At 56.8% G+C, this 23,313-nt stretch overlaps 3 protein-coding genes and 1 long non-coding RNA gene across 8 annotated transcripts in view; 2 read left to right on the top strand and 2 right to left on the bottom strand.

Annotated features, from left to right (window-relative positions):
- The first annotated feature begins 1,376 nt into the window (after nt 1-1,376).
- Nucleotides 1,377-8,759, top strand: LOC106031757 (malignant fibrous histiocytoma-amplified sequence 1 homolog). Its single transcript, XM_066997979.1, has 11 exons — nt 1,377-1,495; nt 2,557-3,433; nt 3,813-4,104; nt 4,279-4,465; nt 5,296-5,486; nt 5,582-6,069; nt 6,655-6,812; nt 7,042-7,201; nt 7,670-7,740; nt 8,347-8,453; nt 8,589-8,759. The coding sequence occupies exons 1-11, from the start codon at nt 1,477-1,479 to the stop codon at nt 8,604-8,606; spliced, it is 2,568 nt and encodes an 855-aa protein (XP_066854080.1). The 5' UTR covers nt 1,377-1,476; the 3' UTR covers nt 8,607-8,759.
- Nucleotides 8,760-9,103: 344 nt separating this feature from the next.
- IRF7 (interferon regulatory factor 7) lies at nt 9,104-12,892 on the bottom strand. Its single transcript, XM_048058585.2, has 11 exons — nt 12,715-12,892; nt 12,453-12,615; nt 11,828-11,990; nt 11,672-11,745; nt 11,477-11,522; nt 11,207-11,329; nt 10,961-11,125; nt 10,722-10,847; nt 10,277-10,651; nt 10,014-10,132; nt 9,104-9,744 (listed from the first exon to the last, which is right to left on the bottom strand). The coding sequence occupies exons 1-11, from the start codon at nt 12,735-12,737 to the stop codon at nt 9,598-9,600; spliced, it is 1,524 nt and encodes a 507-aa protein (XP_047914542.2). The 5' UTR covers nt 12,738-12,892; the 3' UTR covers nt 9,104-9,597.
- LOC125182167 (uncharacterized) lies at nt 12,484-16,800 on the top strand. Its single transcript, XR_007161318.2, has 4 exons — nt 12,484-12,692; nt 13,768-14,101; nt 15,340-15,427; nt 16,344-16,800. It is a non-coding gene; the product is annotated as an uncharacterized lncRNA (long non-coding RNA).
- The window catches only part of SLC25A22 (solute carrier family 25 member 22), a 47,215-nt gene continuing 40,209 nt past the window's right edge, over nt 16,308-23,313 (bottom strand). For all 5 annotated transcript variants that reach the window (XM_048058588.2, XM_048058587.2, XM_066997985.1 and 2 more), the window contains 5 exons: nt 21,560-21,678; nt 20,420-20,591; nt 19,899-20,053; nt 19,001-19,076; nt 16,308-18,349 (listed from right to left, as the gene is read on the bottom strand). In XM_048058588.2, the coding sequence (XP_047914545.1) occupies nt 18,196-18,349; nt 19,001-19,076; nt 19,899-20,053; nt 20,420-20,591; nt 21,560-21,678 (676 nt within the window). In that variant the 3' untranslated portion in view covers nt 16,308-18,195. The remainder of the gene's footprint in view (nt 18,350-19,000; nt 19,077-19,898; nt 20,054-20,419; nt 20,592-21,559; nt 21,679-23,313) is intronic.

Genomic DNA, 23,313 nt, shown 5'->3' with positions numbered 1-23,313 from the left:
CTCACAGGTGGGTGTGGGATTGTAAACAGAAACACTTCTGATAGGTTTCTTGAGAAAATAAAGCCCAGAAGCCTTTATGGCATTGTTGATGCAAGAATGAGAGCGTTATCTAGCTGTTTTTGCTTAGGCTGAAAATCAGACACTTTGGGATTTATCAGAGGAACAGTTCCGGAGTGATCAGCCCACACCTGACAAAAGGTTTGAATAACAAAGCTTTACCCAGTAATGGAAGCAACTATGTTGGTGACCAGGAAGACAATAACTGTCTGCTTTGTTCCTCAGATGGATTCGCTGTGTTCAGTTCTTGGTTGGTATTAGTCTGAATTAGCTGCGAAGGTAATAGCCTGGTGCAAGATATATCAGACGTGTGTATAGTCTAGGAACTGTTAAATTTCAATGACATCTGCACCTGCCCTTGCCTGGAGGAGCATTGAAGCTGAAAAATACACACTGTGCAAGTGCTTTCCCCTGAAGCTGCGTGAGGAAGAATACTGGTTCTTTCATTCTGCCTACTGTGAAAAATAAATTCATGAAATTGCCTCTCCCAAGGGCTGACTTACAATGAGCAACATACCTAAAAATGCCTTTTTGAGCATGTTATACAAAACAATTTTTCTAGTATACTGCATATTCTATGTGCGATTTTTTTTCTGGTTGACCTTCTTAGATCAGGTGTTGCCACCTGTTCAATGGAAGAAATCTTATTTATTACACATGTGCAATAACCTCCTGTTAATGTCCTTCCCCTCCTCTACGCCAGGGGTAACACTAAAGCTAACGAGAAGTTCCTTTAGCAAACACACAGATTGTTGGAGGTTGACCCAAGCCCTGCTCTGCCACCGTCTTCATCCCATAGATGACCTCTAGGCATTCGTTATAGGAACGAGCTCTCTGGCTTTTGCAAGGCAGTGTTGAAAGAGGTCACTGTCCTCCTTGTAGGGGTGAAGGCCTGTCTTACGCAGAGCCCTTGTCCCTGCATTTTAAGAGAAGAGTGTTCCTTTAGGGCTACATTGGTTTGGATGGTGTACAGCACGCTGAGGCCAAGATCTTGGGTGGTGGCTCGTTTCCGTGTGGGAAATGCTTCATAATTACCAAGCAGTACAGGTAGGTACCCTTGCACCACCGTAAGGATTTAAAAGCAGTTAAGTTGCTCTGCAATTTAGCTGGTTTTCTGTCCAGTAAGAGAATGCAAAGAGGGGAGGCTGTGAAGAAGAACTGCTCCGAGTCCTCTACGTTACGGGCAGCTGAAAACAGGAGGCTGGGTTCCTCTCGTCATTTCTCGAGCGGGGCGATCAAGGGCTTGGTGTCTGCCCAGGCGTGCTCGAGTTGTTGGGAGCTGCTCTGGGCATGGATGGAGAAAGAGAGGGTGGGGTTCCCGTGCAGAGCCCGGGGAGGCGGGGAGCCACACACGAGGAGGAAACGAAAGGGGGAGGCCGAGCAAACGGGAGGATCCGGCCGGTGCTGCGCTGCAGGGCCATGGCCCAGCCCAGAGCCTGTGAGTAGTTGCCCCGGCTCCTTGTGCTGCCCACGGGGCCCGGTTCGGATGGTGGTGGGAGCGCTTTGGCTTGTCTTTCAGGAGGAGAGAGGAGAGAAGAGGTGTTTGGGAGTGGGTCAAAGCTTGCTTTCCAAGCGGGCTCATGCCGTGCTCCAGGTTTACGTGGTGATGCTGAAAGCTCCTGAGCAGGGCATCTTGCGCAAGGGGGTGCCACGCGCGGCGTCATCCGGCAAGGAAGTGAAACAAGGGAGAGGAGAGCGCGTTTAACTGTTTCCTTCTAGTCCTGACCCCCAGCTCTATTCTCACGTGCAAATCCCTCTGCTATAAGCACCCTCCTTTTGGGGCTGCTCTGGCCCGAGACCTTCTGCAGCTCCCATCTCCTGCTCCCTATCCTCTGGGACACCCCTGCTCTCCCCGTGTTATTCCCCAGCCTCCTCGGGCTGGCAGCAGCGATTTGGGAAATTGCAGCCTGCATCTGGAGGGGAAGGATGTGAGAGAGGAAGTGTCTGATCTCGCCAGCCCTGCCCTCAAAGCATCGCCTTGGCTGTGGTCTGGAGCTGGGGGCGGGTGGCAGCACGAGGGCGAGCTGGGCAGGTTATTCGGGGAGCAGCTCTCCGCCACGTGTCGGCTCTGCCCTGCCAGCCCACTGCTGAAATTAGGGTAGCTGCATCTGCTGCCGCAGCTCACAGTGAGATGAGAGCAAAGCTGTTACTGCGACCCTGGGGCTCCCGGCTGAGATGCGGTGGGCACCGCTTCTTCTACTGCTTCCCCCATCTTCAGGCCCAGACAAGATCCTCTCGTCTCGGCTTTGTTCCCTCTCCTGAGCGGGGCCAGGAGCTGCTCAAGCAGCAGATCGAGCCCGCAGCTGTGGTCGCGCTGCTCAAAAAGCTCTTTGCGTTTAGCCTCAGCTTTGCCTTGCTGGACAGAATGCGCTTGGCAAAACTTTGAGACCAAGGTCTCAAGAGAGCAAACGATCTGCCCCGTAAGGGTGAAAGGCTCTCTTCCAGCAGGCCGGTAGCTGCGTGGAGTCCTTACAAACCTTTCCTGTCCCACGTGCCCAGGTCTGGAGCAGGACTGCTTGCGGGAGGTGACTCTCTCCACCCAGAGGCTGCGGGTGCTGCCTCCAGCAGTCCTGAGCAATCCCGCACTGGAGAGCCTTGACCTTGACAGGAACAAACTCAGGAGCATCGCCGGCGTTTCTAAGCTTTGCAAACTGAAGAAGCTCATACTGTCCAAGAACGAGATCGTGGACTTTCCCAACGAAATCCAGAGACTGGTCTGTTTAGAGAAGCTCGAGCTGAATCAGAACCAAATCCGGGTCATCCCAGAGGGGATTTTCTCCCATCTCCCCAAGCTTAAGCATTTGCGGCTGAACAACAACCGTCTTGGTGCTCTCCCCAGGGACCTGGCAGCCTGTCGAGGCAGCCTCCAGTACCTCAACATCTCCAACAACCTGTTTCGAACCTTCCCCCAGCCTGTCCTGCAGCTGGCAAACCTACAGGAGCTCCACGTGCAGAATAATGCCCTTCGCCAGCTCCCCAAGGAGCTATTCCAGGGGCAGTCCCTGAAAATGTTCAAGGCCAACGGGAACCCGCTCAGGGAGCCACCCAGCGAAGTGTGCGCCGGTGGCATCCAGCAGATCCTGAATTACTACAACCAGCTCCAACATGGTTCAGGGCAGGAGGACAAGAGGGTCAAGACCATGTTCCTGGGGGCCTCTCTGGCAGGGAAGTCCACCATCTGCAAAAGCCTGAAGCAGAGGCAAACCAAACTGGTGCCCAAGGAAGAGCGAACGGTTGGGATAGAGATCAGCGAGTTCCAGATCGATGACTTCACTTTTCTCTTCTGGGACTTCGCTGGCCAGCTGGAGTATTACGTGACTCACCACGTGTTCATCACCCCACAGGCACTTGTCATCCTCGTCATCAACCTCCACAGGTAAGTGCCGAATTCAAGGCAGAGCAGGAGCAGACAAATGAACCTGGGTTGGGTAAGCTTCTCCTTTCCATTTCCACAATTCTTGCCGGTTCCATTGTACCTTGATAGCTGTTCTTTTCTCTGCTGGCGTAAATAGATCTCCTTCTCCCCCTTTTTGGAAATCGTGCTTTTTATTAAGCCGCTAGATCTGGCATCACCTTAACAAAGGCCCCTGTTTTGGGAGGTTTAAGCGTTAACTTGTCTTGTGACAAGTTGATCCCAATCTAAGTGGTCCCCAGATTTGCTTTTCGCCTCAGAGATTCCTCTTCAAGGATTCAGTCTTCACAGGTTCAGAGCATTAGACGTGAATTTGGGAATTTTTCTTTCTCTCCCTCCCCAGGTACCAAACTAACGATGACACTTTCAAGGACCTTGTTGGTTTCTGGATCAACAACCTGTCCATGCGAGTCCCAAACTCGGTGGTGCTTCCTGTGGGAACCCATGTGGACTGCTGCCAGGAGGGAGAGGTGGAGGAGAAGAGGTCCGACATCATGTCCAAGATCGCGGCCATGCTGGTGGAGAGAAAAAACAACCTTGCTCACTTCATCAACAACCTGGAGGACAGTGAGGAGCCTGAGTTTTATGTGGACCAGTGGGAGAGGCTGAAGGAGATGGAGAGCCACATGTTAACTGTAGGGCCGAGATTATCGTGGATTTGCTGCAGCTATCAGGGGAGCTGGGCAAGCTCGCAGGGTTTGGGGTGCTTACACAAGCCCATTTAGTGGGGTAGCTGATGCCATGATGGTACCTCGGGAGGTCTCCACTGGTCTTCCCTTTGGCAGGTGTGTGTGCTTTTTCTCTTCCAGATCTTAGACTTAGTTGCTGTCAACTGCACGGACCACCGCGACATCAGAAGGCTCGAAGCCACGATTCTGGAGCACGTGAGGAACGAAGAGCTCTTCCCCGAGGTGGTCCGGGTGCTGCCGCCTGTCTACCGGCAGGTGGAAGCCGCCATCGTGGATATCGCGCAGGGCGAGGAGGTGGCCGAGCATGGTGAGCCGTTTTGGTTTCCAAACCTACGTCTTGCTGACTTCATTTAATGCCCCAAGCCCCTTCTCTGTGTCTCCAGTGACAGGCCTAGCGGGCAGCCCTGGTTCCTCACCTTCATTTCCAAAGCAAAAGAACAAATTTTCCTCCAGCTCCTGGAGTCCTCTCTGGCTCCCCTGCTGCCGCAGGGCTAGAGGGTGAGGAGCAAACTCCTTTGTGTTGTGGAGATAAGCCAGATTTTGTTGCCCATCTCCCTGTGCTCTCTGCATGACTAAATGACACTGAGATTAAACTTGCCATCAGAGGTCTTCTAGTGGGAAACAAGCCGTGCACTCAAACACTGAAAAGAGCAGAAACAGCCTCATTTTTCAGATGCTCCGCTGAGGTCCTGGCAGGATGTCAGCACCTGCCAGTGCTGAGGCAAGGCGAGGTCATGGTAGCTGGAGGGTGGCGGGCCGAAGCATTGCTGCTTCCTGCGTGGTGACTTCGCCACAGCACCCCAAGGGACATGTGTGCAGATGGGGACGCTCCCCTGGCACTCATCATGAGCGACGGCGGAGCTGGTGCCTCCCTGGGGACGTCTGTGCACACCTTTCGTACACTCTCTGAGCTTTGCTTCTCAGGCCTCTGCTGTAGCACCGCAGCAGGACAGCCCAGGGCGGGCGAAGCGCCTTGGGCCGCAGGCACCGAGCAGCGCTCTGGTCCCGGCTGCTGCCCTAGGGGTGGCACGGCCTGTGTGACCATGGGTACTGGTGGTGCTCCTTGGCTCTGCAAAGCCTCCGACTGCTGGCTTGGCAGCTGTGGGCAGCGTGCTGAGCACCAGCGTCTCCCTCTAGGCATGATGGACCTCCAGTACCTGCTCAGCAAACTCTCCCTGCGCGAGCACCTGGCCAGCCTGGACAGAGAGCTTCTCCAGGACATCTTGCGGTACCTCCACCGCATCGGGCTCATTGTGTGGTACGAGGAAATCAAGCACCTGGAAAGCACCGTCTTTCTGCAGCCCACCTTCCTCATCACTATGTTCAGGGTAAGCACGGGGATAAAGACCACGATCCCTGCACGGCCCGAGCTCGGCGGTGCTCCTCTCGCTGCAGCCTCCTGCCTCCCTTTCTTCCTGCCCAGCTCCTGGTGAGGTACCGCCTGGTCCAGCAGCTGGAGAGCATCTCCGTGGACACGCTGATCGCAGAGCACGCCACCATCAGAGACAGGTCCAACTGGGTGTGGACCTTCAAGTCAAAGGCAATGCTGTGCCACCGGGCGGTGCGGGCTCTGGTGAAGTACCAGCTCTGTTCGGAAGGGATGCAGGACGTATTTGAGGAAATCATGGGGTACAAGCCCCACAGAGGGAGAGGGAAGCTCTTCAGCCTCCTGGAGCACTTTGAGCTCTGCCTGGAGGTGAGGCACGCCAAAGCTCTCGACCCACAGGCCTGCGAGTTTGTGCCTGGGAAGCCGTGGGAGACCACACGGGGCCAAGGGGAGTCCTGGTACTTGTTCCCAACCTACCTGAACCAGACCGAAGAGGTTGCTGAGGTGTGGGGAGGAGATCACCCTGAGGACCTCCACATCCGCGCCTACTTCTCACCTGAAATACCTGAGGGTTTCTTTCAGAGGTAAGCAGTTGTTTCTGGCCCTGTGCTGAGGCTGGCTTTGGGGTTGGTTTGGTACAGGGCAGCTACGACAGGCTCTCAGCTGTGGCGACCATACCAGCTGAGGCACGAGGCCAGGACTCGGGAGACCACGGTGGGACCTCAACTCTACCCCACACTTGTGGGACCTTACAGGAATCATTTTGACGTTTGCTGTCTGGATGTGAGCAAGGATAACGGTCCTTCTGCCTCACCTTTCATGCAGGGTGGGTTTTGGCAGGCCACAGGGCTAATCTCTGCCTATCCGGGCACTTGGAGATCTCCCAGTCCCACTACAGCAGAGAGCTGGGAAGGGTCCAGTTTCCACTGGGACAGTTCCAGTTTCCGGAAGGTCTCCTGGGGTTCTTGACTTCTAGCTAGAGTTTTATCTGGTGGCCAAACGTGGAAGCAGCTCTTGGCTTAAGAGGCTGCTTGAGCTTTTTGAGGTCCTCTTTCATCCTCTAGCTCGATTCTGGCTGGCATTGGTTCTGTATTTTTGAGGTCTACCAGGTGTCACATTCTCCCTGTGCGGGAGGAAGGGGCTTAAAGCCACAGGCAATCTATCTGCAGGTTCCTGGTGAAAGCTTGTTCCTTCTACTCCACACACTGGGTGGCCAAGGTGACCTGCCTGCTCATATGCAACGGGAAGCCTCTGCTGATCAAAGAGAACAACCAGAGGGCGTACAGCTACCTGGAGCTCCGAAGCAGAAGGCCAGCAGGAACAACGGGTAAGGATCCCTGTCCCCGTGCGGCATGCGTGCTGCGCTGGTGCCATGGCTCCCAACCAAAAACCTCTGCAGCAATTCCCTTTGAAGAGGGCTGGAAATAGGTTAACGTGAAAAACAGCTGGCACACCAGTTCTGACGGACACAACCAGGCTGGAAATGATCCACGTTCACCCAGGCCACTGCTCTGGGCAGTTGTGAGTAACTGTGACTTTCCCCTTCTGTCTGGAAGGATTCCAGTTTACCTGGGACTTCCTCATGGCCGTCGTGTTCATCGTCCAGAAGCTCTCAGAGGAGTGGCCAGGGCTGCACGTGTGCGTGAAGACGCCTTGCCGGACTGCTGGCTGTCCTGCGGAGCTGGTCTGGCCAGACATGGACGGCAAAAACGCTGTGTATGTATGTGCTGTGTCGCCAGACACCGGGCTGGAGCCCGATGGTTGCTGTTGCAGTGCCTGGGAGGCTGATCAGCTTTTAAAAGATGTGTTGAATTCATTGCAATGCTGCTGGGTCCTGTGCTGCCCTTCTCCTGAGCCTGTGCCACACGTGTGGTAGCATTTAATGGCATGAGAAACTCCAGCAAGGAAGGAAAGGAGAAAAAAGCTGAGACTTGGGGGCTTAGGGAAAAGTCACATAACGTCCTCTTTGGCTTGGTCTGGGACAGGGCAGTGCCAGATTTCCTCCATTTCATAAGGAGCCGGGGGCTCGGGCACTCAGGAAGGTGGCCCCCATCCCACCAACCACGGGGCCCTACACCAGAGTGGGAAGAGGGATCCTCGCCCACCGCCTTGGCACCATCTTCCATGGGAAGTGCTGAAGGCAGATCCTGCTCCTTCTTCTTCTCAGGGGTTTTTCCTTTACAGGACGAAGGAAGAAGTTAAAACCTGCGGAACGTGTGGTCACCGGTTTGGAACAGAGCTGCTCTTACCGAAAGGTGAGCCCAGCGGCCCTGGGTTTGTGCTGGAAAAGCTCTGGGCAGAGGAAAGCACCTCTTGATGGTGTCCTGATGTGGTCTGCACGGAAAGGGCAGTGCCACAGAGCAGCCAGACGAGAAGCAGGGGGTTAAACGGGAGGTGTGGGGGTAAAGGGACACGTCTACTGTCTCTAAACGGTGAGGAGCTTGTAGGGGAAATCCCATGCCCAGTGCCCGCTCACTTCACGGCTCTCTCTTCCTGGCTGCCCAGCAGTGGCAGCGAGTAGACTTTGTGCAGTTTGGTGGGTGGCAAACCCTTTTGGTACGGGGCGTCTCACCCCACGGGCAGGCCCTGGCCACCACGCCGGCGGTGGCTGTGACAGCCAGGCCTGGGAACACCGGCTGTGCTCCCCCCTTCCCACTGCCCATCGTGCCTCCTGGAAGCATGTCCCCCGGCACCCAAACCGCAGCAGTTTTCCCTCTCTCTCCGAGTGCACAGCAGCTGCTACTCGCCGTCCTGTCACCAGTGGGGCTCCCTGTTTATCTTTAGGGTTGAATAACTCAGTTGCTGGGTTTATGGGAGCGGAGTTGCCTAACAGCTGACGGTCCCCTCCTGCGTCCCCGCAGTGCCCACGCATCGGGAGGCGCCCCCGGCACAGCCTGCCGTTCACTACTACGTGACCAGCTACGGCACCACCACCTTTGGACCCAGCAGCATCCACGTCAGCCGGCAGGTAGGTGCGGGGCCGTGCGTGGCAGCTCCCCTGCCCGTGTCCCCGTGCCGCCCTCCCCAAGCAGCTCCTTGCAGCTGGCTGGTCCTGCGGTGCTCCCCTGTGCTCTGTGTTGCAGTGACTCTATTTTTTTTCCAGAACATCTCAAGTGAGTAACCTCAGGCCAGCAGGGAGGTGCTTGTGGGAGACAGAAATATGATTTTTAAGGCAGAGACAAGCTGTCCTAAACGCGTTTTCTTCCTGGCTTGCAAGTCCTGTATGCATCCCTGATGCATGGAAATAAATGCATAAATAAATAAATGCGTCCTTCGTGCGTGGGAAGTCACCTCATCTACGGGGGACAGCGTGCTTACAACTGCTGCCGTGTGAGCCTAGTGTCAGCAGCTACGAGATAACGCACAGCAGCAATTTGGTGCCCCGAAGGTTACTAATTTAGCTGCTGAGGCCACTTCTGGTTCTTGAGCTGCACATCAAGCAGCCTACTCCCTGCTGCCGGCGCTAACCCCTGCATCGATCCCTTTCCCAAAGGGGATGTGGTCACCTCCGTCGGGCTGCGGCTGGCCGGGGCTCTGCTGGGACAAAGCTGGCCCAGGGGCTTCAGGGGCACGAAGGGCTCAGGGGCAGATGCCTATGCAACACCAGCAAGCAGGAAGCACCTTTATATATACGTATATTTAAACTTTAAAAAAAATCAGAAAAATAAATCTGTAAATGACCACTCTCTACAAAAACACGGGTGAACAGCTGCCCGTCCTGGCTGAGAAGAGCCGAGTGTAAGTTCCAGCACCAGCCGGTGAAACTGTCCTTGGGGGAGGAGGAGGAGGGACCCCACCTCTGATGCCCCGCCGCTGCTGCAGGGTTAAAGTGCCGCACAGCCAGAGAAAAGGTTTTGCCAACCACTTCTGGAGCTTTTAGAGCTGCTTTCCTTCGGAGGGCGGGACGTGGCTGGCCTGCATGGCCCCCGTGTGCTCTGTTAATTCTCAGTCAGCACCTGCGGCCAGAGCAGGGTTGCCAGATGTGCCCAGGGAGAGCTAACGCAGCTCGTTCCTGCTGTGCAGCGGTGAGATCGGCCCATCCAGGTGCGACAGCACCTGAAAACACTTTGCAAGCGCGGCAGAAGAGGCCGGGGGGGCAGGGGCAGGGGGTGTCAGTCCGTCTGCATGCTGTACTGCTCGATGAGCTCGTAGAGGCTGAAGGAGTCGGAGAGCTGCAGGCTGACGTTGCCGCTGTTGAGGGAGGAGGCTCCCTCCCGCTGCACCTGCTCGTACCAGTGCTCACAGAACTTGGGCACCAGCTGGGGCAGGAAAGGGGCACCGTGTCCTGGAGGTGCCACGCTTCCCCGCACGGCAGCCCTTGTGGCCCCATCCCCCTAAGAGCCGAGGAAGGAGGCACCCAGGGCACCCCATCTCCCCTGTCCCCGAGGGGCCCACTCCACGTGTACCCAGCCCCACATCGCCCCCAGCCCCTGAGGGCTCCCCTCCCTGGCTTCCCACCTCCCGCGGCGCCCAAGGAACACCTCCCCGGGCTGCAGGAGTGGCCATCGGCCCCCTCGGGGCCACTCACCTTCACCAGGATGAGCTTGGACTCCTTGGGCTTGCAGTTGGAGAAGCACTGCCCGAAGCAGAGGAAGATGGTGAAGTCGGGGGACCGCTCCCTGCGGCTGTCGCGGAAGTCCCTGAGCTCTGCAAAGCAAAGGCAGGGCTTGGCTTTGGGGTGAGCCCGAGAGACGGCAGCAGGCACCGTGGGGACAAAAGGGATGGGAGGGTTCGGGCGGTGCCAAGCCCGGGGCTGCCCCCTTCCCACCACCTCGACCCTTCCTTCCCCACCTGTGCAAAACACGTTGAAGTCAAAGATGGGGGTCTCCTCGTCCCGGCACAGAAGGTTGGGCGGGGGTTTCCCGTTGTCGAGCTGCTGCGACAGGGCCCAGAAGACCTTGCACTTCTTCAGGCGGGTGGCGAAGAGCCTGCCGGCGCGCTGCTCCAGCCGCAGCCCCACGCCCCGCAGCAGCTCCTCGGTGAACTGCCGCTGCTTGCTGTCGGCCAGGCCCTCGGGGCTGGGGAAGAGGACGCGCTGCCCTGGCTGCAGGGCCACCGCCGGGTCCAGGGAGTGGTAGGCCAGCAGGCACTGTCTGTCATTCACCACCTCCTGGTGGACCGTCTTCCCCCGGTAGTAGATGGTGACATCCAGGTGGGGGGGGATCCCTGTGCCAAGCAGCGGTCAGCGGCGGCGGCCCCAAAAAACATCGCCCCGTTCCCTCCTCCAACCCCTCACCTGTGTCATCCGCCGGCGGCGGGGGGCTGGCGGCGGGGTGGAAGAGCAGCGCCTCGCCCGGGGACAGCACGGGGCCGGCGGGCTCCTGCTCGGCGGGGAGCGTGTGGCACGGCAGCGGCACGGCTCCTGCAGTGGCACGGGGGCAGCGTCGGCCTCGCAATTTGGGGACACCCCCCCCCCCCAGCCACTTCTCACCCCATTACGGCGGTTTGCCGTGGCCGGAGCCCCGCAGCACCCACCTGGGATGGTTTGCTCCCCCAGCAGCATGTGGTCCGAGGGGCTGTAGGCGCCCAGCGGGGGCTGCTCCGCCGCGGGCCCCCACTCCTGAAACACCGTCGGGGGGAGGCAGCCGCCTTGGCCGGGGCCGGGCTGGAGCAGAGCATCCTCGTCGTGCAGGACATCCCCTGAGGAGACATCATGGGAGGGGACGGGGTCACCCCAACCCCTCCGCGCCTCCCCCCGTCCCCAGGCAGGGCCAGTCTCACCTGTGGGCGGCCATGGGGACGGTGTGGGGCCGAAGGTGGAGATGTTGCAGTGCTGCAGCACCCACTGCAGCGTGTCCAGGTCCTCCAGCGTCAGCGACTGCGTCGTGGTAGCAGTGGCGCTGCCTGGGGGGGCACAGCGGGGGGAGCTTTTACCAGCCATCGGCGAACCCAAATTACAGCCCCTGCCAGCCAGGGGGACCCCACGGTGGCTCGGCCCTGGGGCAAACCCACCCAGAGCCCCCCCACACAAGCTGGGGGACCGGTGCCTACCTCGGGGGGCGATTTGCGGGGCCACATCGTGGTGGTTGAGCTCCAGCTGCAAAGGGAAGCAGGAGGGGGCTTTACTGACAGGGCCTGGGGGGCCGGGGCGGGTGCTGGGCTCCAGTTCTGGAGCACCCCAAGGATTTGGGGGACGGGGGCTGCAGGCCCTGGCTCCCTCCCCTCCTGCCATGCTGACCCCGTTACCTGTGGCTGCTGCGGCGGCGGGGCGTCCGCCATGGGGCCCCCAAAACCTCCGTCCTGGCCATGCTGGGGGGCAGCTGGAAGGAGAACGGGGTGAGGGGGGGGTCCCCGAGCTCAGCCCCCCCATTCCCCAGTTGCTCCTTGCAGGCCTGGGCTCACCTGAGGAGACGGCGAAGACCTTGTGAGGGTCATCGCTGTTCTTGGAGTGGTCCTCCAGCGGCGTGAACATGTGGGTGCTCCTCAGGGCGCAGCGGAAATTGGTCTTCCACTTGGCCGGGTCCTCGGGGCTCCCCTCGTACCTCCCGCTGGCCTGCGCCCAGGCCTGGGGGGCGCGGGGGGGGTGAGCGCAGGGACCCCAGCTCTGGGGACACCCAGTTTGGGGGATGCCCGGGGCCCCCCTCCCCAAGTCCGCCCACCTCACCCACCGTGGAGACCTCACGGTCACTGCGGGCCTACACCTGTCCCCCCTGCCTTGTGGTCAGCCCGTCCCCCCCACCTTGAGGAACTTGAGGTCACCGCTGGTCCCCCCCTGCCTACAGAAGGGGTGAGGTGGGAAGGGGCCTCTGGAAGCCCTCTGGTCCAACCCTGCTCAAGCAGGGCCACCTAGGGCCAGTTGCACCCATTCCCACCCACCTTGAAGGCCTTGGGGGTGGGGGGGGGCGCTGCTGGTGGCCTCCATCTCACCTGCCTTGAAGGCTCTGGGGTCTGTGCTGTCTGCACCCCCTTCCCATCCAACCTCAATGGCCCAGGTGGGGTGGCCACCTCTGCCCTCCATCCCACCCACCTTGAAGATCTCGATGTCGCTGCTGGTGACGTCCTTCCTGGCGTTGTGCTTCCAGGGGATGCGGAAGACCCTGCGGGCCGGGTCGGTCCAGCAGAGCCCCTGGTACAAGCCGCTGTTGATGGCGTTCACCAGCCACGGCCCAAAGCGCAGCTTCTGGGCATCCCTGCGGGGACACGGGGCCGTCACCGCGGGGGACTCGGGGCTCGCAGACCCCCGGCCTGGTGCTGGGCCCCCTGCCTGGTGAGTGGAGGCTGCTGCTTACCCTTTGCTCTCCGCTGCTGCCATGGTGTCCCTGCTGCCCTCGCACCGCTGCCAAAGCCCCCAGCGGCTGGCTGGGGGGGGTGGTCCCGGTGCCTTTCCCCCTCACCCCTTGGTATCGGGGTTCCCTCCCGCGGGTGCTGGCTCTTATAGGAGCGGCAGCGGGAGCGGCTTTCCTGGAAATCACGTGGGGCTCCCGAAACTGAAACCGGCCGCTTGGGTGGCCCAGGGTGGGGGAGGAACGGGCGGTTGGCTGGGGGGGGTCATGGCACCGAGCTGCAACCCATGGGTCCCCCTTTTACAGGATCCCCCCCTTCCCCTCCCCGTCCCCGCTGTGCAGGGGGCTTGGCTCAGGATGGAGGTGCATGGCCCCCCCCCCCCCCCCCCCCCCCCCCAAACACCACTGGGATGATGGCGGGGGGGGTGAGCAGGAGCAGCCCCCAGCCCCGTTGTGCCCACCCAAAAGCAATTTGTGCCCTCAGAGGTAATTATTGCACTGCCCAGTGCCGCTGCAATGTTTGCAACCCCCGCCCCTCAAACAACAACAACAACAACAACAACAAAGCAAATCCAGGCTGAAAGCTGCACTTGTAAAAGCTGGACCCCTGGGGGCTGCAGGCCCGGAGGCGATGAGGGCTGGGGGGGGGGGAGGGGGTCCGGGCAGGATCAGGCCCCGCTGTGCTGGGTGGGGGGGCCGTGGGGTGCCCCGTGCCGGCCTCGGCGACTCCCGGCCCCGGTTTCGGTGCCGCGGCTGTGGTTTCTGCATCCAGCACGGCTGCCGGCCCCTCTCGCTCCCCACGGGCTGCTCCAGCCCCAAAAAGCCGAGGCAAGGGAGGGCAGCACCCCAAAATGGAGTAACGCAGCACCGAGGGCAGAACGGGGCTGGCCCCCGGACGCCCCAAAACGCCCGGGTCTGGCTGGGAATGGGCTGCGCCCGCCACCACCGGGGCTTTCCGGGTGCACCGGCACGCAGGGCTTGACCTTGGGGCTGGAAACTCCCGTGCCTCCTTTTCTGTGTTTGTTTGCTCGATACTTATTGCGAGGCTTCTTCTTTCAGGCTGCCTCGGTTTGCACGCTAAGGAGCTCCCGGGGCGAAGGCTCCCCACGCAGCCCGAGGACAGTGCGGCCGCACCACCACAAAGCCTCCTGCCACCGCTGCCACCTCGCTTGATGGAAATGCCAGGGTTTAACACACAAAAAAAGAGGGAAACAAATAAATCAGGCCTGATGCTGTACGTCCCCACGGGGACATTCCTGATGGCACCCCATGAGGGTGCCCACCTGCAGGTGCTGCGGCCCCGCAAGCCCCTGGGAGGGGGACAGAGGCTGGGGGCACATTCCCTGAGCTGGAAAGGGGAAGCGGCACCCGGCCGGGCTGCAGCTGGTTTCCAGTAAGTGCCGGGGGCCCGTCACGGAAAACAGCCCCCCCTGCACCTCCGGGATTGGGGAGGCCACGCGTTAAACGAGTGGGGAAAATGGGGAATGGCAGCGGCTTGGGGCAGGCGGCATTAAGGCTGAGCACTCGCTTCTCCCTGAGCCTGGCCGAGCTCTGCGGGGAGCGTTTAAAACCAAAAAGCCCCCAGAGGCAGAGAGGCCTCAAGTGCTGACATCTTGGGGCCCAAGCACCTGCTCTGGGCCTCTTTCTCCTTACACTTCTTGCTTGTGAGGAATTTTCCTCCTCCTTTCCAGGAACTTCTCCCTGTTGCTTAAGAGGAAGCACTGAATGGTTCCCAGGAAATTTCCCTTTGCTCCCCAGTAATTTCTTCTCCTTCCTTGCCAGGACTTCCCCCGTTGCATTGTACAAAGTTCCTCTGCTGTCCCTCTCTGTTGCCCTGCAGGAAATTTCCCCCTTACTTCCCAGGGACTCCTTCCTTGTCTTCCAGGAACGTTCCCCGTGGCTTTGCAGGATATTTCCCTCCCATTGCTTTTTGGGAAACTCCTCCGTTGCTTCCTAGGAGATTTCCTTGTTGCTTTTCAGCAAATATTCACCTTCCTTTCTGGGAAGCGCCTCCCTTGCTCCCTAGCCTATTTTGCTCCAGGAAATTTCCCCTTCATGCTCCAAAAAATGTCACTTACTTACTAAGCATTTTACCCCTTTGCTTTCCAAGAATTTTACCAATTTTCCAAAAGTTTTATTTGTTTTTGTTTTCAGAAAGACATTTTTTTATTTTTATTTTTTATTTTTTTATTTAAGAAATGTCATCGTTGCTTCCTAGCACTTTTTCCTCTTTGCTTCCCGGGAGACACCCCATATGGTTTTCTATATCCTGTTGGTACTCCAGGAATTCCCATTGTGTTTTCGAGGAAATGTCCCTGTTATCTCCCCCATTACTTTCTAGAAACACCACCTATTGCTTTCTACAAAATTCCTGATGATTCCCAGGAAATTTGCCCCTTTGCTTTTGATGAATTCCCCCCTAGAGCTTTCTAGGGCATTCCTACCTCGTCTTGCAGGGAATTTCCCCATCACCCTCCAGGATATTTCACTGTAGCTTTTAAGGATTTCTCTCTCGTTTCCCCAGAATTTTCCCTTTTGCTTTGTAGGATTTTCCTCCCACCGCTTTAGGACATTTCCTCCTTGCTTTCCAGGAAGCTTCACTTCTTAGCACATTTCCCCTCTTTCCTCCAGGGCAGTTTTTCCTTGCCAAGATCAGGCAGTAAGCACCAAAAAGATCCAGATCCAGCGCCAGGGCAGGGACAAGGTGACACAGGACAAGGTACAACCAAAAAGGGGCTGTGGTCAAGGGGAAACCCACGCTGGAGCAATGGGGTTAGGATGCTCCAGGTGCCACCCCTGCTGTCCCCTGCCCTGGGGACAAGTGTCACCTGCAGCAAGGGGAGCAGAGGCGTGGCTGGGGTGGGCAGAGGGGTGTTGCTGTAAGTGTGTTTGTTTGCTTTTATTTCTTAATACTGGAAAAAAAATAGGTTTCTATTAATAAGTGATTAATTGACTGGCATTCCCCCAGTTTAACCTGTATTTGGCTTTTGGTCGGTGACAGCCCGCGGGGTCACAGCCACTGCCACCTCCTGAGCCCCTGAGGCACCCCCCAGCCCTCACCCCTCTGAAATGCTGGGTCCCAGGATGGGGAAAGCAGGGAGGAAAACAGCTCCGAGCTCCCCCAAACTTACACCTGGATTTGGAAAACCATAAACGTCAGCCTCTAGGCAAGTGGGATTTGGGGTAGTTTGTTGCTTTCTGGTATGAATCCCACCTCTCTTCCCTATTTTTGCAAAGCTTGCGCTCCTCCAAAGGAGTGCTCAGAAGCTCAGGCTGACTTCTTTCCATTTTCCTGTGAGGCACAGGAGGAGCTGGAGGTTTCAGAAGGAGGGAGCAGTTTTACGAAGAGGTTTTTAAAAGCACCTAAAAGAAGGGGAACTTTCCCTCGACCTCAGCCCTGCACCTGCACCAAGTTTTCCCCCCAGCTGCCAACACTCAGGCAGCACAAGGGGGGTCCCCAGGCCATCAGCTTCAAGGGGCAATCCCCGTGCAGAAGGGCAAGCAGAAACCCCACTGCTTTAGACGCAGAGTTTCTCTGAGGGACCCTCTTTGTAAATCACAAAGCAGCAAGGAAAAAAAAAAAAAGAAAAAGAAAAAAGAAAACCACAAATCTTTCTCTTTTAATCCACCCAAAGGAAATCCAGAGCAAGAGCAGCATCACGGCACTACACACACCACAGACATCTATCAGACTCAGAGATCATCTTTGCACAGATTCCTTCCCAGATACAAGGAAAAGTCATAAAAAAGGAAAGTGATTCACAGAAGCAAAGTGACAAGTAACAAATCAGCCACAGAACAACTTTTCCTAAGAGAAAGGGGACACATCTAGGAAGAAGGCCCTCAACGTACAGGTTTCGAAAAAAAAGACTAACCCGAGGACGTTGAAACAGAGGTGGTTTTCTTTCAAACATTAAAAATATGGATTTTTTCTTGTTAAATTAATTTAAATATACATCTGAAACACAAACGCCAAGCAAGTGCCTGGAGAAAAAAGTGAAAAGAAGGAATGAAAAGTGGATTTGACTGGTTTAATTTAAACATCGAGGTCGGGTGGATTGCACCAAATGGAATAAATAATGGAGAAGATCACGCTGGGTTTGACGGTCTTGCACTTAAGATAATTTAAACTAGAATTAATAACACAGCCCACGAGAGTACTTAACAAGGAAGTCCTCTGACAAGTGATTTTAGCTGGGCAGTATCCCTTTGACAGCGTGGGTTCTTAAGTGTGGCTTTGCCCCCTGCCACCCAACAGCGATCGCTACCCCAGAAGCGAGCAGGATGATGAGATTTTGTGGTCCACAGGCCTCGATCCCATAATCACGCAGGTGCAAACAGCTCCTCGAAGCAAAACTAGACCTTGTGTTTTCACCTGGCGAGGTACAAACAAATGCACAGCCCTTACAGCGTGGCTCCTGGAGCTTGGGCCCTATGGAAACAGAATAGGTTCCTCCTTTCCTGCACCTGGGGCCAGGCCAGAAAATGTGCACAGCCAACCGTGCACCCGCTGCGGCCACCACTTGATGCCTTGGGGCGGGGAGGCTGAAGGAATGTAAGTGGTTTATTTTTGCTTGGTTGGTTTTTCCCTCCCCACAGCCCCTACTTATAAAAAAAAAAAATTGATCCCAAGTTCCTCTCCCTCCCCTGCCTGCAGCCAAGCAGTGAAGCACCTTCAGACATCCGTATGATCCCACGAACATGTTCCCTACAGAGCAGCCATCTCAGCTCTGCGTCTCGCTGATGTGCCTGTGACACCTAGTTGGGAGGGAAGTCCCTTTGCTTTAAAACAAAAATAATTACAAAACACTAGCAACGAGCCCCTTTCCCTTTCTCCGATCTCCAAAAGATTCACCCAAGTCTAACTCAATTTTGAGCAAGGGAGAGGGAAGGGGTGGAGGTTTCCAGGCCAAGGAACTTGCCAGCTCCAGCATCCCCTCCTGCCACACCTCCAGCAGCGCTGGGCCCCCCGTGCAAAGCACCTGCCCCCCAGGTGGGGCCCAGCACAGCCAAGGAGGGGCTGAGGGGACACAGGACACTGCTGCCCCTCCAGCTCCTCCTCAGCCAGCTGCAACCTCCAGGAAGGAAGAGGGAGCTGAGGTGGATGAGGGCTCAGGTTATTATTTTCCCATCCCTCTCCCTTCCAAATGCTGGGAGACTTAGGGGTCTGCAGGCCCAGTCTGTGCTTACCAGTGTCCTTAAGAATGACAATTAAAAACAAACAACAAAGAAAAAGGAAAAAAAAAAGAACAAGATATGCATAATTAGGTATTGTCCGTGGGAGGAGCAGGAGGGGGCAGGTTCCAGGTGAAGACAGAAAAGGGACTCTCTCCCTCCCCATGTTTGCTCGTCTGGAGACCACCTCCGCTCGGCGCTCCCGCGCGAACCCTTTGTGCTGTTGCTCTGACACCAATCGACACGGACGACGGACACGGGGATGAATTCGGCTGGGCAGAGGACGGGCAGGCACACGCAGGCATGCCGGGGCTAGGCCCGGTGCTTCGGGAGCATGTCCAGGAGGAACTCGGCGATGCCGATGAAGTAGACGACTTGTGCGATGCCGAAGAGAGGGGCGATGACCAGAGCTCGGCAGTACGCCCCTTTCAGGAAGGCCATGGGTCCTTCCTTCTGCCAGATCTTCCTAGGGAGAGGCGGCACAGCTAAGTGTCCATCCCATCCCTCCACACGCTAGGACAGCCTCTGGCTTTCTGCCACCCCCCAGTACTAAACCCAAACCTCTACACATCATCTACCACTCCCCACGTGGCCTTGCAGGAACGGGCCCCATTCGCCCCTCCGGCCAGGAGCAGAGGTGCCTGCCCAGCTCCGGATATAAAAGTAAGAGGACCCACTGCTGCAGGCAGTGCTTGGAGCAGTCCTGAGAGGGACACGAGACTGAATGCTGCCGGATTTTCAAACAGGGCCTTGGGCGACACAGCCACGCCAGTGCTTCCCTTTGCAAAATGAAAAGCTCACTGTTGTGACGGTTGGGCCTTTGACAGAAGAGGGCCCTTTGCTATATTTATATTGCTTAAAATAGGAGCAAGTTCCCGTTTATATACATATATATATGGCCACTATATATCTGGTCTCATATATATATATATATACATATATACACAGAAATATACATATATACACAGATATCTACATATGTATATATATCTGTTTGTTTATACATCTCTATCTAGGTAGATAGAGGGAACCTGCAATGGGGAAGCAGCTGGCTGGGTCCAGAAGCGGCACCAGCAGGTGCCATACGTTCGATGATCTGTCCCACAAGGACTCTTACTTGGTGCAGTCCAGGATTCCTGAGTACGTGTCCTCGTTTACTCCTCTCTGCAAGGACTGCAGCCGTGTTTTGATCACTGGGGAGAAAGAGGAGAGACAGTGGTGAGCGAGTGGCTGCCCTCCCACCTGCGGTCACTGGTTTCACAGCAGGCGAGGGCCAAACCTGCCAGCAATGTCTTTAAGACAGCCAAAAGGAGATCACTAGGAACAGAAACCATTTTCACACATTTATCAGCAAAATGGGGAAAAGCAAACCACCCCTTCCCCTCACTGTGACCAAGGAAGGCTTCCAAAGCTGACCTAGCTTTAAATAATTCCAAGTCAGTATTTGTGTACACAATGGTAGCTCATTTTCAAATGCTCAGCTCCTTCTGGAAGAACAGACCAAAATAACAAAAATGCATGGTGCTGCTCTTAGACTTCTTCCCACCGTGAAGCGTGTAATGTTGGGAAGAAGAGTTGCCTTCTGGTGCTTTTCACAGCAGAGACACCAAGAAGTGTCATTTAAGGTAGATGTTGTGGAGCAGGAAGGAAGGCAACAGGTCTGAGGCTTGCCCACGACCTTTGAAACGCGCGTTAAGTGGTTGGCATGCCATCGCTGCACGTGGCAACGCGCCTTGTCAGGGGCACATCCTGCAAAGAAGAGCTGAAACGAATGGCATCCTCTTCCTGCTTCACCTGGCGGGCACTGCGAACCTCCGTGTAAACAGTGGCCAAGGTCGTTGCTCAACTGCAGGAAACACCTCCAGCTGCCGGAGGCAGCTCTGACAGCAGAGCTCCCTTCCTAGACCTCCCTGCAGGCTCGCAGTGCGGAGAGGCAGGCCTGGTCACCCTCCTCTTCACCTCAGCGACCCGAGGGCCTCTGGCCGCCGTTCTGTGGCCGCCAGCGGAGGACTCACCATCGCACGGGTTGACAGCCACCGCGGCCGTGCTGCCAGCCACGCACCCGGAGAGGAAGGACACGTAGAACGGGGCCTTGACGTTGGGGTCCTTCTGGCCCAGCTTGTTCAGGTTTGCGAACAGCGGGAAGTAAACGATGGAGAACGGCACGTCCCTGGGGGGAGGGAGGGAGGGAGGGAGGGAGGAAAGGGGCGGAAAGGAGGAGGACAAGGATGAGCAAAATCAAAGTGAGAAACTCAGTGAAACTCAGCAGGGTCAAAGCTGACCGTGTGGGATACACCAGGTTCCCGTGAGGCATGCAGCCCTGCAGGGAGCCAAACGATGCCACCCCCCTGATTTCTCAACGCCCGAAATGAAGACCCCGGCACATTCAGAGGTCGACATTTTTTAATTGAGAGAGGTTCGCAGCCTGCCCCCCACCCCACCAGGCGTTGCTCTTGTTCTGCCTTGGTTAAAGCTGCGTGAGAGCCCGGGTAAGGCGTGTCAGAGCGGGCGCTGGTCCCTGCACCCAGCGTCCTACCTTAGCAGCGTGGCCCCCAGGCCCTTGTAGAGCCCCGCGATGCCCTTGCTGCGCAGCAGCTCCCTGGTTATCTGCGTTGCTGTGGGGCGCGCTTCCACCACCGGCTCCGCCGCCCCCGCCGCAGAGGAAGAGGAGAGCTGGGCCTGTGCTGCCATCAGCTTCTTCTGGGCCGCTGGGGAGAAGCAGAGAGAGCGCTGCTCCGCAAGGTGCTCACCAGCGTTTAACGCTCCTGTTCTCTGCTCCCTTCCCTTGGAAGCAATCATCAGCTCGGCAGTTCCTCGGCCGCACTACGTACACCACATTTGTACACGCAACCTGGTTTTGGCTCCTTCCAGGAGCCTTTTCAAACCGTGGTGCATTTCTGCTCTTTGGCCAGGAGGTGGAGAGCACATCAACCTGTACGCCATGCTCTGGCACGCCACGGGGCCCTCGCCACGCAGAGAACAGGCTGTTCACGGCAGCGAGAGCCTCTTCTGAGCCCTCAAACCGCGGCTTAATTCCTTCAAACATTTTCAAATGCTACACACAAAGAGGATAAGGTCTGCATTAAAAGCAGCAAGCAGAGGAAAGAAAAATAAAGCTGTGATTATTCAGAGCCTGAGCTTCTTCCAAACCCAGCACGCCGGGAGAATTTTATTTACCGGTTCAGCCACAACTGCTGCTTTTGTCAGGAGGAAAATAAAGAGCAAGAGGAGAGAAAGATCATCTGCTAAGGACCCTTGGAAGCTGTTAGGGTGGTGCTATCACACAGGGGGCAAAAGAGAGAGAAAAGACACCAGAAAACACAGAGACGGATGAAGTACCGTAGAACAACGGAGGATGCTAACCCCTAGGTGATGCAGAACTAGTAAGTCTTAATCGCGCACAAGCTGAGCACCCAGCCACCTCTCCTGTCTCTCTCCATCCAACAGCATTTGCTGTTTCACTCACCAAGCCCTGAGCAAAAAATACCACCTTTTGTAGCCATAAGGGCCTCTGCAAGTGGAGGAGGAAACGAGTTGGAAAGAGAAGGAGAAATTTCCACCGCGACCTGAGACACTTCTGACTCGGGAGGGTGGGAGGAAGGAGAAGGGTTTTCCTGGCTCGCTCCCTCCTCTTCTCCCCGCCTGAGCAGTGCAGACGGAGGACAAGCGCACGCACCAATTCGTCCTGCATCCTGCAGCTGGATTTTGAGCATCTCCATGGGAGTGGTGACGATCACCTGGCACGTGCCTGCGCCGCAGCCCGCCAGCATCTCCCTCAGCAGCGTCAGCTTCTTCCTGCCCAAAGGAAGAGAGAGCCAGTCAGAGGAGGTGGCGGGTATTCAGAAAAAGCCACGAGCCCACCCTGACCAGCCCCAGAACCCTACGCACAAAGGCTGCACGTTGCCACGCCGCGCCGTCAGGGCACGGCCTTCAGAAAGGGGCATGAAGGGAGGTAAGCAGCTTTCCTCCTGCCGGCCTCATCCTTCAAACACTGACAGCAGCCCCACAAACAAACAGGGGCCACAGGCCGAGGAACAGGGCGAAACAATCCAAGTTACTGCTTTCGACTTCTCCGACAGAAGCAGAGTATGTGAAAAGTGGATCTGAGAGTCAAGGAGGCAGCTCCCTGCGGTTCGGCACCTCTTCACCTCGCTGCCCTTTCCCAACCTGTGTCCCGAAGGCAGGAACGGCAGCTTTGGCACCAAACTGCTCCTGCCTGAGGGACGAGGGATGGGGCAGACCCCCAGCACTGCAGCTCTGCGCAATTCTGTGCCAGAGAGCTGGGGGCACCAGGGGCATGTTCTTGCCTTACAAAACGTAGCTGTCCCCCTCCCAGAGCCATGAAACATCCCAGCTGAGACTAAAAGAGGAACTCAGAAGGCAAATGCTCAGAAAGAGTCATTTTTCAGAAACTGAGGAGTTCTCACCCTATAAAAATCTCACTCCCTGGCACCAGAAATCACTGACTTCATTAAAAAAAAAAAAGTGCTTAGGATCCATCCCTTTTTTAAAAGAGGAAAAAGAAAGCATAGATGAATCACACAGACAGAGGAAACGGGCTCTTTTTCTGTTGTTTTAAATGTGATGCAAGTCCCCACGCCGTGGCAAAGGCGATCTGCTAGCATTACACTCTATCCCCTTGCAAAACCAAGCCAGGGGTTTCACACGCATGCACACAGCACAGCTGCAGCGCTGTGTGCCAGAAGTTTCAGTTCCAACCCTATAGGAAAGGGAGGGGAAATGCCTTTCAGTCTCTGTTGGGTAAGAAGGAAGCACAGCTTAGAGGAGCCTGCAACTCTTTCCTAAAAGCCCACGAGCATTTATTGACGATGACACACATGAGCCTGAGCCTTCGGATGAATCCCGCGGGTGGAAACTGCTGGGTCTGAGCGTGATGAGTGGTGTCTGAATTGCTCCTGGGAGCTGTCAGCGCCGCGTGCCGAGCAGCAGACAGCACTAGGGATTTGCTCGGGGTCCCCCAGGCTGGGCACGCTGCTCTGCTCCGCTCCCGGGCTCCCTCCAGCCCCGCTCATGCCGCCGCGGGGCACCCCAGGACACGGCGGGACTGCCAGGAGGGCGGCGGTGCACCGCGATCCTGCTGCCTGCCACGTCCGCTGCGCCCGCTCCTCCAGCCCTCATCTTCCCCAGGCAGGGCATCAGAGCCGGGGATTAGAGGCACAAAGCCACAGCAGGGATTACCAGTCTCTAAATATAGAGCTCTCCTTTGAGGCCGAAGGAAGGAACATTTCACAGCTCTCCCTTTCCAAATTCACCCCTAGAGCAGAGTCCCCCTCCCTGCTCTGCGAGGCAGAGCATCTCCCGCTCCAGAAAGAGCCCCGGAGCACACAGCTCCTGCCTTTCATCCACAGGAACAGCTTTGATACCCAGTTCAAAAGATCAGGAAGCCGTGCCCCCCCGCGTTTCTCTGCG

Source organism: Anser cygnoides, chromosome 5, assembly GCF_040182565.1.
Source record: "Anser cygnoides isolate HZ-2024a breed goose chromosome 5, Taihu_goose_T2T_genome, whole genome shotgun sequence".
In the NCBI taxonomy this organism is placed as follows: Eukaryota; Metazoa; Chordata; class Aves; order Anseriformes; family Anatidae; genus Anser; species Anser cygnoides.
Note: the sequence above shows the minus strand (reverse complement) of the source record. Positions and strands in the feature narration are given on the sequence as shown.